A 13011-nucleotide genomic window follows, 5' to 3' on the forward strand; every position below is an offset into this window, starting at 1 on the left:
TTCGATCATACTTGCAAGATATGGGGGAGCCATACCTTTGGTTGCTTTGAATGCCAGCATCAGAGTTTTGTATTCTGTGCGGGCAGCGACCGGGAGCCAGTGGAGGGAGCGGAGCAGGGGGGAGACATGTGAGAATTTTGGCTGGTTGAAGACCAAGCGAGCTGCGGCATTTTGGATCAGCTGGAGAGTGCACATGCTGGTAGGCCAGTAAGGAGGGAGTTTAGTCGAGTTTTGACAAGACTGTTGTCTGGATTAGGAGCTGGGCTGATTCCTGGGTGAGGAACGGTCTAATTCGTCGTATGTTATAGAGTGTGAACCTACAGGATCGAGTGACAGCTGTGATGTGAGTTTTGAACGAGAGCTGACTGTCCAGGACAACACCAAGATTCCTGGCTGTCGGGACAGACGTTACCAGGGCGTTGTCTACGGAAATAGTTAGTTCCCGCATAGGGCAGGACTTAGCTGGGAAGAAGAGAAGCTCAGTCTTGTCTGGGTTCAGTTTGAGGTGGTTGGAGGACATCCACTGTGAGATGTCAGCCAGGCATGCGGTGATACGCTCTTCCACCTGAGTGGCAGAGGGGGGGAAGGATAGAAACAGTTGTGTGTCATCGGCGTAGCAGTGATAGGATATATTGTGAGCAGAGATGATAGTGCCAAGGGATTTAGTGTACAGTGAGAAAAGGAGGGGACCAAGTACAGATCCCTGTGGGACCCCAGTTTGGAGGGTTCGGGGGGATGATAACAGACCTTTCCAGGAAACCTGGTAGGTCCGGTCGGTGAGGTAGGAGGACAACCACTTTAGTGCCGTTCCTCCGATGCCTAGATCCGCTAGGGTGTCTAGGAGCAGCTGGTGGTTCACTGTGTCAAATGCTGCCGATAGGTCTAGGAGGATCAGTACTGCAGAGTGGGAAGCAGCTTGGGCAGCATGTAGTGCTTCTGTGACTGCCAGCAGGGCAGTTTCTGTGGAGTGGGCCTTCTTGAATCCGGACTGGTTGGGATCCAGCAGGTTGTTCTGTGCGAGATGGAGAGAGAGCTGGTTGGAGACAACACGTTCAATGGTTTTAGAAATAAATGAAAGGAGTGATACCGGTCTGTAGTTCTTGACATCTGAGGGCTCAAGAGTTGGTTTCTTGAGGAGTGGTGTTACTCTGGCTGACTTGAGGGCAGATGGGACGCAGCCTGAGGTTACTGAGGTGTTGATGATGGAGGTGATGAAGGGGAGCAGATCAGGTGCGATGGTCTGGAAGATTGGAGACGGGACAGGGTCAAGAGGACAAGTGGTAGGTCTAGAGGATGTCACTAGTTGTAGAACCTCGTCTGGGGAAAGAGGAGAGAAGGAGGACATGCATGGTATGTTGGGGTTAGTGTTGGTTGAGTCAGATGCCACTTTATGTGGGAGGGGAGGAAAGGAGCTGCTGATATCATCAACCTTCTTCTCGAAGTAGTTGACAAAAACATCAGCAGTGAGCATTACAATTGATTGCCATGGCAACCCCACATATGCCAGGGACCCCCATTCTCTCTCTCTCTCAATTTCAAAATACTTTATTGGCATGATAAATAAACGTGCATACAACAAAACAAAAGTCAACAAAAACCCCAACAATAATGAACAACAAGCAATACAGTAACAATGAAAATAAATTAACAAACTTAAACATAACGGCAACTTAATGACCCTGTTGTTCAGACAGATATACCTGTCTCTACTGTCCACTGTCTGTCCCTCAGTTGATGACAACTCCACACGTATTTTGCTGCCAAAACTGTGCATTTGGACTGTTCTCCCAGAACATATTGGAGTGATGAGTTATTAATGGTGGATTCAAATTCTTTATAATTATTCTTTAAATTTAGGGAAGGGAAATGATTCTCTGATGTCTTTATACTTGTCGCATTGTAACAGAAAGTGTAGTTCCGTCTCCACCTCCCCTTGAGAGCAGAGTGAACACAGTCTGTCTTCTCTAGGCAGCCAGTTCTGTCTGTGTCTGTGTGTCTGTGTCAGTTCTGTCTGTGTCTGCCTGTTTCTATTGAGTCTGTACATAGTCAACATCTGTTTCTATTGAGTCTGTACATAGTCAACATCTTCCTCAGTGTTGGATCAGTAACAGTGGTCAGGTAGTTTGCCACTGTGTATTCTCGGTTGAGGCCTTGAGGGCCAAATAGCATTCTAATTTACTTTGGGTTTTTGTTGTGTGATATAATGTTCTTGTTGCATTTTGATAATGTGGTTAGTGGAGGTTGTTTTAGTCAGGGGAGGGGGTGGTGGGGGTAAGACTCAGGACCATCTGACTGAGGTTGTTTTAGTCAGGGGAGGGGGTGGTGGGGGTAAGACTCAGGACCATCTGACTGAGGTTGTTTTAGTCAGGGGAGGGGGTGGTGGGGGTAAGACTCAGGACCATCTGACTGAGGTTGTTTTAGTCAGGGGAGGGGGTGGTGGGGGTAAGACTCAGGACCATCTGACTGAGGTTGTTTTAGTCAGGGGAGGGGGTGGTGGGGGTAAGACTCAGGACCATCTGACTGAGGTTGTTTTAGTCAGGGGAGGGGGGTGGTGGGGGTAAGACTCAGGACCATCTGACTGAGGTTGTTTTAGTCAGGGGAGGGGGTGGTGGGGGTAAGACTCAGGACCATCTGACTGAGGTTGTTTTAGTCAGGGGAGGGGGTGGTGGGGGTAAGACTCAGGACCATCTGACTGAGGGGACTCCTACTCATGTTTTAAGGCCTGGTGATGGTAGGAGGTAACCTGACACTGCCAGATGAGGGCGGTATTGCGGAAACATATTCCCCAACACAACACTCATCTGGGATCTCTGACGGAGTTGAGCCCTGAGTCAGATCTGCTTCGTACCGAACCAATCAGCGTGAGCTAAAGGCGGGATGCGGATGTGACGGTATATAGACACGTCGATATGATTGGTTGTGTTTGCACGCCCACACGGTGATAGACAGACGCTCCCATCCAATCATCTACCATGTATCTTGAAAAAAAGGAACAGCCCCGTCATCGAATTTGCTTCCGCGATCCCAGATCCAAATAAGCTGTGAAACAAATTTGTGTAGCAAGCTTTTTGGATCTGGCAGCGTCAGGTTAGGTAGGAGGTGGGGTCACTATTTTGAAGGTGCTTATGGAATTTGAATGCTCTTTTCTGGATGTTAATTAGGAGAGGGGATTGGCCAAGTTCCGCTCTGCATGCATTATTTTGAGTTTTTAATATCTCTCTCTCTCTCTCTCTCTCTCTCTCTCTCTGTGGGACCAGGGTGCGTTTAGCCGCTAAACCCCCTGTGATATTCCTCTGGTCTTAAACGTCTCAACAGATGTTGGGAAAGGAACGATGGAATTAGGGGGAGGCGCAAATATCAGCTATTTTAGTCACGTGTGCAACATGACGACTGTTTTAAAGTATATTGTACAGTAGCAACTATAAAGTATATGTAATATTTATGTTGTACTATTAACAAACAAAAAAAAAACGATCTAAAATAAAGGGATTTAAGATCATTAAAGCTATAGGCTGTTGCCCCCTGAGTGAGTCCAGTGCATTCCTGCCAACCTTCCGGTCCGTCCAGATCTTTGTCACAGTTCTCGCCAATAGAAGTCTCGTAACTCTTGTCTTACTCTATGGCTCGGTGGGGGGGGGGGATGGGGAGGGGGAGGGGGGATTTTCCACACGGGGTGGGGGTGGGGGGGGGGGAGGAGGGGGGTTTTCCACACGCATTCTTGGAGGACAGAGCTTTCTGCCAGGGTTTACTTCCTCCACTAAAGTGATCGTCAACTATGCCTTTTTTTCTTTTTTTTCACTGACTGAAACAAAATAAAAAAATATGTTATGTTTGGTTTGCGCTCGGGTGTTCTGAAAATAGCTCTGAAAATAGCTCTGAAAATAACTCTGAAAATAGCTCTGAAAATAACTCTGAAAATAGCTCTGAAAATAACTCTGAAAATAACTCTGAAAATAACTCTGAAAATAACTCTGAAAATAGCTCTGAAAATAACTCTGAAAATAACTCTGAAAATAGCTCTGAAAATAACTCTGAAAATAGCTCTGAAAATAGCTCTGAAAATAGCTCTGAAAATAGCTCTGAAAATAACTCTGAAAAAAGCCGATCTATAAACTTGTAGATCGGCTTTTTTCGGCACCCGGCTGGGTTCAAGGTCAAGGTCAAGGTAAACTTTATTGTCCACAAGGGACATTTGTCTTGGGCTTTCACCCCAGCTATACAGCCACACATAAAACATCACCCCAGCTACAGCCACACATAGAACATCACCCCAGCTATACAGCCACACATAAAACATCACCCCAGCTATACAGCCACACATAAAACATCACCCCAGCTATACAGCCACACATAAAACATCACCCCAGCTATACAGCCACACATAAAACATCACCCCAGCTACAGCCACACATAAAACATCACCCCAGCTACAGCCACACATAAAACATCACCCCAGCTATACAGCCACACATAAAACATCACCCCAGCTACAGCCACACATAAAACATCACCCCAGCTACAGCCACACATAAAACATCACCCCAGCTACAGCCACACATAAAACATCACCCCAGCTATACAGCCACACATAAAACATCACCCCAGCTACAGCCACACATAAAACATCACCCCAGCTATACAGCCACACATAAAACATCACCCCAGCTATACAGCCACACATAAAACATCACCCCAGCTATACAGCCACACATAAAACATCACCCCAGCTATACAGCCACACATAAAACATCACCCCAGCTATACAGCCACACATAAAACATCACCCCAGCTATACAGCCACACATAAAACATCACCCCAGCTATACAGCCACACATAAAACATCACCCCAGCTATACAGCCACACATAAAACATCACCCCAGCTATACAGCCACACATAAAACATCACCCCAGCTATACAGCCACACATAAAACATCACCCCAGCTATACAGCCACACATAAAACATCACCCCAGCTACAGCCACACATAAAACATCACCCCAGCTATACAGCCACACATAAAACATCACCCCAGCTATACAGCCACACATAAAACATCACCCCAGCTATACAGCCACACATAAAACATCACCCCAGCTATACAGCCACACATAAAACATCACCCCAGCTACAGCCACACATAAAACATCACCCCAGCTACACAGCCACACATAAAACATCACCCCAGCTATACAGCCACACATAAAACATCACCCCAGCTATACAGCCACACATAAAACATCACCCCAGCTATACAGCCACACATAAAACATCACCCCAGCTACAGCCACACATAAAACATCACCCCAGCTACACAGCCACACATAAAACATCACCCCAGCTATACAGCCACACATAAAACATCACCCCAGCTATACAGCCACACATAAAACATCACCCCAGCTATACAGCCACACATAAAACATCACCCCTGCTATACAGCCACACATAAAACATCACCCCAGCTATACAGCCACACATAAAACATCACCCCAGCTACAGCCACACATAAAACATCACCCCAGCTACACAGCCACACATAAAACATCACCCCAGCTATACAGCCACACATAAAACACCACCCCAGCTATACAGCCACACATAAAACATCACCCCAGCTATACAGCCACACATAAAACATCACCCCAGCTATACAGCCACACATAAAACATCACCCCAGCTATACAGCCACACATAAAACATCACCCCAGCTACAGCCACACATAAAACATCACCCCAGCTACACAGCCACACATAAAACATCACCCCAGCTATACAGCCACACATAAAACATCACCCCAGCTATACAGCCACACATAAAACACCACCCCAGCTATACAGCCACACATAAAACATCACCCCAGCTATACAGCCACACATAAAACACCACCCCAGCTATACAGCCACACATAAAACATCACCCCAGCTATACAGCCACACATAAAACATCACCCCAGCTATACAGCCACACATAAAACATCACCCCAGCTATACAGCCACACATAAAACATCACCCCAGCTATACAGCCACACATAAAACATCAATGACAACAAAAATACATTACAGAGGAAGACACAACATTTGAATCAGGCACTTCAACACCATCTATCTACCACAGGCTGTGAACCTCTGTTGTATTTCACAATGTCTCTCTGTCTCTCTCTCTCTCTCTGTCAGCTGGGCCCTAGCATTGTGGAGGGATGCCTGTTTGGTTCACAGACTGAAACGGTGGCCCGTCTGTTTATCCAGCGTTCAAGGCTGAGGGACTTATTGAACAGGTTGACTCATTGGTTTCAGGGGCTGGGGGGGAAGTATTCTCTAAAGAACTGTTTGTGTTTGGGCACAAAATATTCCTCCCGGAAAAAGGTTGCACATAACAAGATTAACTGCAATTTTAATAGCGAGTGGCGCGCTATACGAGCTTGTATAGGTCTGCTATTTTTGAAAAAAATGGAAGAACGACTGACAGGATGTAGAAGAACATTTGTAGAATCTGATCTCAGGTCAGACTGAGGTAATAGCACAGGCAGACTCTTCACATTCCCTGTTTGGCCAATCGGATCATTTCCGTGGTACGAACACACGAAGCTGGCCACATAGGAGGGAGGGAATAGCACCCCTCAAAAAAAAATCACACCCATGTGAAGTGAGGGGCGCTCTTATCGTCGTGCATCACCTCATTCCGGCCAATCAGAATTTGCGTCCTCGTCTTTTTCCACCGATTTTTGTGTTTCCACGAACACTCAAAACTGTCCATTCATTGGACAGTTATTAGTTCACGTCACGTTTGGCCGACATTGACCTAATTTATCCTTTCATTGTCAATGGCAAATATTAACGTGTGGGGATATAGGAGCCCCTCAAAAAAATCACACTTTTGTGAAGTGAGGGGAACTCTTATGGTCATACATCATCATACATCAATGGGGTAAACGCAGACACCAAATGGCTGCTAGATCCTATTGGCTGTTGGTGCAGGTCATGGCTGCCAGATCCTATTGGCTGTTTGGTAGTCATGGCTGCCAGTTCCTATTGGCTGTTTGGTAGTCATGGCTGCCAGTTCCTATTGGCTGTTTGGTAGTCTTGGCTGCCAGTTCCTATTGGCTGTTGCTAGTCATGGCTGCCAGGTCCTATTGGCTGTTTGGTAGTCATGGCTGCCAGTTGCTATTGGCTGTTTGTAGACAGTTCCCACCTGATGTTGTGTGGGAGTCCAGACTGCTCCAGACCGTACTGAATAACTGCTAGCTTACACAACGTCTTCAGACTAGGACTTAAGTCCAAGACATACAGGTCATCAGGTGTTTTGACTCCTCCAAAGAGGATGATACGATCTCCCAGCATGCAACAGCACATCCTAGACGTCGGAGACGGGCCTTTCCCCTTGGGCTCAACCCTCTTCCAGGAGAAGGTCTCTGGACTGAACTTCCACAGATCATTGAAGTACTGGTTAGTCTGGTTACCGTTCCTGCCACCAAACATGTACAGCTCTCCGTTGTAGCTAAAGGCTGAATGACAGCAGCGTTCTTCTGAATGACAGTAGCGTCCTTCTGGAAGGATCTGTGCAGAAGGTGTGTCCAGCCAGTGGTCGGTCTCTGTGTCAAACACTCTGATGGTGGTGTTGTACTGTCTCAACCCATAGCCTCCAAATACAAACATCTTTGTCCCGATGATGGTGGCAGAGTGACGTGTTGAGGTATGAGATGGAGTTCCTCTGGTGGTCATTAAAGACCAGATCATTGTGCTGGTGTCCAACTTGTACATGTCATTAGTGACTCCAGTCAGCTTGGTGAATCCTCCATGGATAAACATGACCTTCCCCAACACACAGGCTGAGTGGCCCCACCTCCCCTCTGGAACAGTCCCAGAGACCCTGGGTCTGAACCATCTGTGGGCGTCGACATCAAATGCACTCAGCACATTGAAATACTCCTCTCTCCATATCCCTCCCCAGAGGTAGACGGTATCTTCGATGAGCACAGCTGTGTGGCGGACACGCTTGGAGGGAACCTCTAGGGGGCGTCCTCCTCCTCTCCCATTGGTCTCTGGGGTCAACTTCCTCCAGCGTAACGACACTGTGTTGAAGACGTGAACGTCACCGTCTCCTCCAAAGCAGTACAGCTCCTTCTCCACCACCACAGCAGAACGGGCCTCGCTACCGGGTCCTCCTTTCAGGTGTGTCGTCCAGTGAAGCATTTCTCTCTGATTTGGAAGGTCACTGCGTTGGCATGAGGTCAAAGGTCACTGTGTTGGTACGAGGTCAAAGGTCACTGCCTTGGAACGAGGTCAAAGGTAAATGCGTCGGTCCGAGTCGCTGAATCACGTTGCGTTTATCGTACGATGTGTTTTATATCACGTGATCGTGATGATGCGATGTTGTTTGCTGATGATGTCATCATGTCGAATGACGTTGCTCAACACGGTTTGCCATGGCCATGACATCATCAGTCTTCCATATAAGGGCATATTGAGAGAAAACAAGGTGAGGAACAAGGTTGGTCTCTGGAACAAGTACAAGCAGTGACATGTTGTTGGTTAGTGTGCAAAGCATTTATCTCTGCTTTGGACGGCCGCTGTGTTGGTAGGAACGGATTAGAAATGAGGACATCTAACTTCAACGTTTCTTGACATTTAGTTCCATTATGGAATTAAATGTAAATCACAGACGGCTGTGTGTGTGTGTGTGTGTGTGTCTCCCAGGTCCACCCATATGGTGTGTGTCTTTGTGTCTCCCAGGTCCACCCATATGATGTGCAGTGTGTGTCTTTGTGTCTCCTAGGTCCACCCATCTGATGTGCAATGTGTGTCTTTGTGTCTCCCAGGTCCACCCATCTGATGTGTAATGTGTGTCTTTGTGTCTCCCATGTCCACCCATCTGATGTGTAATGTGTCTGTGTCTTTGTGTCTCCCAGGTCCACCCATCTGATGTGCAATGTGTGTCTTTGTGTCTCCCAGGTCCACCCATCTGATGTGCAATGTGTGTCTTTGTGTCTCCCAGGTCCACCCATCTGATGTGCAATGTGTGTCTTTGTGTCTCCCAGGTCCACCCATCTGATGTGTAATGTGTGTGTGTGTGTCTTTGTGTCTCCCAGGTCCACCCATCTGATGTGCAATGTGTGTCTTTGTGTCTCCCAGGTCCACCCATCTGATGTGCAATGTGTGTCTTTGTGTCTCCCAGGTCCACCCATCTGATGTGTAATGTGTGTGTGTGTGTCTTTGTGTCTCCCAGGTCCACACAGCCGCGTGTCTCGATGTCCACCCAACGAGTACCAGTGTGGAGGAACGGAGCTCTGCATCCCCATGAGCAAGCTGTGCAATGGGGAGGCCGACTGCACCGACGGCTGGGATGAGGGGCCACACTGCAGAGGTATTCCTGCTTTAACAGTTACCCAGGGGCCCCCAGGGCCACACTGCAGAGGTATACCTGCTTTAACAGTTACTCTGGGACCACATACATTTTAGTCGACTACATCAACTGTAGATTTAGTCCTATGACATTTAGTCGACTAAAACTAGACTAAACACTAAGACATTTCCAGGTGACTAAAATGTGACTAAAACTAAATTAAGTTTCAGTCCAAAGACTGACTAAAACTAAAATAGAAATTTGCTGCCAAAAACAACACTGCTCAGGACCCCTCAGAGTACTGTGGGGGTCCCTAGGACCCCTCAGAGTACTGTGGGGGTCCCTAGGACCCCTCAGAGTACTGTGGGGGTCCCTAGGATCCCTCAGAGTACTGTGGGGGTCCCCAGGACCCCTCAGAGTACTGTGGGGGTCCCCAGGACCCATCAGAGTACTGTGGGGGGTCCCCAGGACCCCTCAGAGTACTGTGGGGGGTCCCCAGGACCCCTCAGAGTACTGTGGGGGGTCCCCAGGACCCTTCAGAGTACTGTGGGGGTCCCCAGGACCCCTCAGAGTACTGTGGGGGTCCCTAGGACCCCTCAGAGTACTGTGGGGGGTCCCCAGGACCCTTCAGAGTACTGTGGGGGTCCCCAGGACCCCTCAGAGTACTGTGGGGGTCCCCAGGACCCCTCAGAGTAATGTGGGGTCCCCAGGACCCCTCAGAATGATGTAATGTTTCCAGAGCACAGTGAGTCCGTTGGAGGAGGTGTTTCAATAATATAACAAGGAGCCATTATGTCCTAAGAGAGCTTACTGTGCACTTTGAGCACTGTGCGTGTGTGTGTGTGTGTGCGCGTGTGTGTGTGTGTGTGCGCGTGTGTGTGTGTGTGTGTGTGCGTGCGTGTGTGTGTGCGTGTGTGTGTGTGTGTGTGTGCGTGCGTCCGTGCGTGCGTGCGTGTGTGTGTGCGTGTGTGTGTGCGTGTGTGTGTGTGTGTGTGTGTGTGTGTGTGCGTGCGCGTGCGTGCGTGCGTCTGTGCGTGCGTGCGTGCGTGTGTGCGTGCGTGCGTGCATGTCTCGGCATCAAAGGCAGAGAGCTGCTTGAAGCTGTTAGAGATTGGATTATATGAGTGTGAAGGATTGTGCTGACCTGCATGTTACTGTACGGTACGGTACGCCCCCCCCCCCTCACACACACACACACACACAGACACACACACACACACATGCACACATTGTGTGCTCAATAGTTAAACGTTGATCGATTAATCGCCATTAAGGAATTAATGTGGGCCGGTTAAAAAACAGGCCCCCCACCTCGGTAGCCTACAGGAACGTCTCTGCTCGTGGCGTGACAGACGAGACAGACTTTACATTTCATTTTATTCCTCGTACAGAGATGCCGTTGCCCGGTGCCCTGTATCCCAGATGGTCAAATATATATTGGATCAAGGAATATAATATGCCTCTTTTAACCCATTCTGACCGGGCACCCATTTTGGTGTTAGCATCATGTTATGCTTTACCTATTGAAAAATAGCAGATCTACAAGCTCGTATCGCGCCACCGAGTGGCGCGATACGAGCTTGTAGGTCTGCTATTTTTGAAAAATTCGAAGAACGACTGACATTTTTAGAATCTGATCTCAGGTCAGAATGGGTTCTCCAGACCAGTGTGTGTCCGGTGGAAACCTCGTATGAATCTGATCTCAGGTCAGAATGGGTTATACTTGTTTATACAATTGAGGGCAAGCTCCTCATTTCCACTGTAGCCGAGGTTACACTATACAGTACATCCCAAACACAATACAGTATATAAATCAGGGTCAATTACAAAGGAACATAATGCAGAGTAAGTAGCCTTGCCCAGCCATGAGGCCCATAGGGCGTGAGGCAGCTTGATGTACAAGTACACCCCCTGGACATGACGCTTTTTAGAGTATGTCGCAGGGACTTATACCCCCAATCCAACCCTTGATGCTGAGTGTCAAGCAGGGACTTATACCCCCAATCCAACCCTTGATGCTGGGTGTCAAGCAGGGACTTACCCCCCAATACAACCCTTGATGCTGGGTGTCAAGCAGGGACTTACCCCCCAATCCAACCCTTGATGCTGGGTGTCAAGCAGGGAGGCACTGGGTCTTTGGTATGACCCGGCCGGGGATCGAACCCCCACCTCCCAGTCTCAGGGCGGACACTCTAACCACAAGGCCACTGACTTTATGCAGAGGAACCAGTCAAACAAACAAACAGCCAAAAATAAGGAGCAATCACGATTAAAAGTGTTTTGAAGCATTCCTTTGAAATGAATGAATGAATGAATGATCTACAAGCTCTCAATGCATCGCAGCGTGACACGTTGACATCTTGTAGATCAGCTATTTTCCCGGCGCGACGCCACACGCGTTCAAGATCAGGAGAGTTCAGGAAAAAGCAATTGTCCGACATGGCATGGAGAGGAGAGCAGAGCATTAGCAGTTCTTTCACCATGTAGTAAACGCTGCATTCATGGTCTGGAGAGGGCAGTTGTTTTACAGACGGGTTAAAGGGGCAGTTGTTTTACAGACGGGTTAAAGGGCAGTTGTTTTACAGACGGGTTAAAGGGCAGTTGTTTTACAGACGGGTTAAAGGGCAGTTGTTTTACAGACGGGTTAAAGGGCAGTTGTTTTACAGACGGGTAAAAGGGGCAGTTGTTTTACAGACGGGTTAAAGGGGCAGTTGTTTTACAGACGGGTTAAAGGGGCAGTTGTTTTACAGACGGGTAAAAGGGGCAGTTGTTTTACAGACGGGTTAAAGGGCAGTTGTTTTACAGACGGGTTAAAGGGCAGTTGTTTTACAGACGGGTTAAAGGGCAGTTGTTTTACAGACGGGTAAAAGGGGCAGTTGTTTTACAGACGGGTTAAAGGAGCAGTTGTTTTACAGACGGGTTAAAGGGGCAGTTGTTTTACAGACGGGTAAAAGGGCAGTTGTTTTACAGACGGGTTAAAAGGGCAGTTGTTTTACAGACGGGTTAAAGGGGCAGTTGTTTTACAGACGGGTTAAAGGGCAGTTGTTTTACAGACGGTTTAAAGGGCAGTTGTTTTACAGACGGTTTAAAGGGCAGTTGTTTTACAGACGGGTAAAAAGGGGCAGTTGTTTTACAGACGGGTAAAAGGGCAGTTGTTTTACAGACGGGTAAAAGGGCAGTTGTTTTACAGACGGGTAAAAGGGCAGTTGTTTTACAGACGGGTGAAAGGGGACCAGTTGTTTTACAGACGGGTAAAAGGGCAGTTGTTTTACAGACGGGTAAGAGGACAGTTGTTTTACAGACGGGTAAAAGGGGCAGTTGTTTTACAGACTGGTAAAAGGGCAGTTGTTTTACAGACGGGTTAAAGGGCAGTTGTTTTACAGACGGGTAAAAGGGGCAGTTGTTTTACAGACGGGTAAAAGGGCAGTTGTTTTACAGACGGGTTAAAGGGCAGTTGTTTTACAGACGGGTAAAAGAGGCAGTTGTTTTACAGACGGGTGAAAGGGGCAGTTGTTTTACAGACGGGTAAAAGGGCAGTTGTTTTACAGACGGGTAAAAGGGGCAGTTGTTTTACAGACGGGTAAAAGGGGCAGTTGTTTTACAGACTGGTAAAAGGGCAGTTGTTTTACAGACGGGTTAAAGGGCAGTTGTTTTACAGACGGGTAAA

General features: G+C 47.9%; 1 protein-coding gene across 1 annotated transcript in view; it reads left to right on the plus strand.

Moving 5' to 3' along the window:
* Positions 1–13011, plus strand: part of LOC308335891 (CD320 antigen-like) — a gene marked incomplete at its 3' end in the record, with an annotated part of 65382 nt that overhangs the window by 49815 nt on the left and 2556 nt on the right. Inside the window, exon 3 of the mRNA XM_080793110.1 lies at positions 9228–9416. Within this exon, the coding sequence (XP_080649236.1) occupies positions 9228–9416 (189 nt within the window). The remainder of the gene's footprint in view (positions 1–9227; positions 9417–13011) is intronic.

The sequence above is a fragment of the Protomyctophum bolini genome, assembly GCF_963924005.1.
Source record: "Protomyctophum bolini genome assembly, chromosome: 20".
Lineage (NCBI taxonomy): Eukaryota > Metazoa > Chordata > Actinopteri > Myctophiformes > Myctophidae > Protomyctophum > Protomyctophum bolini.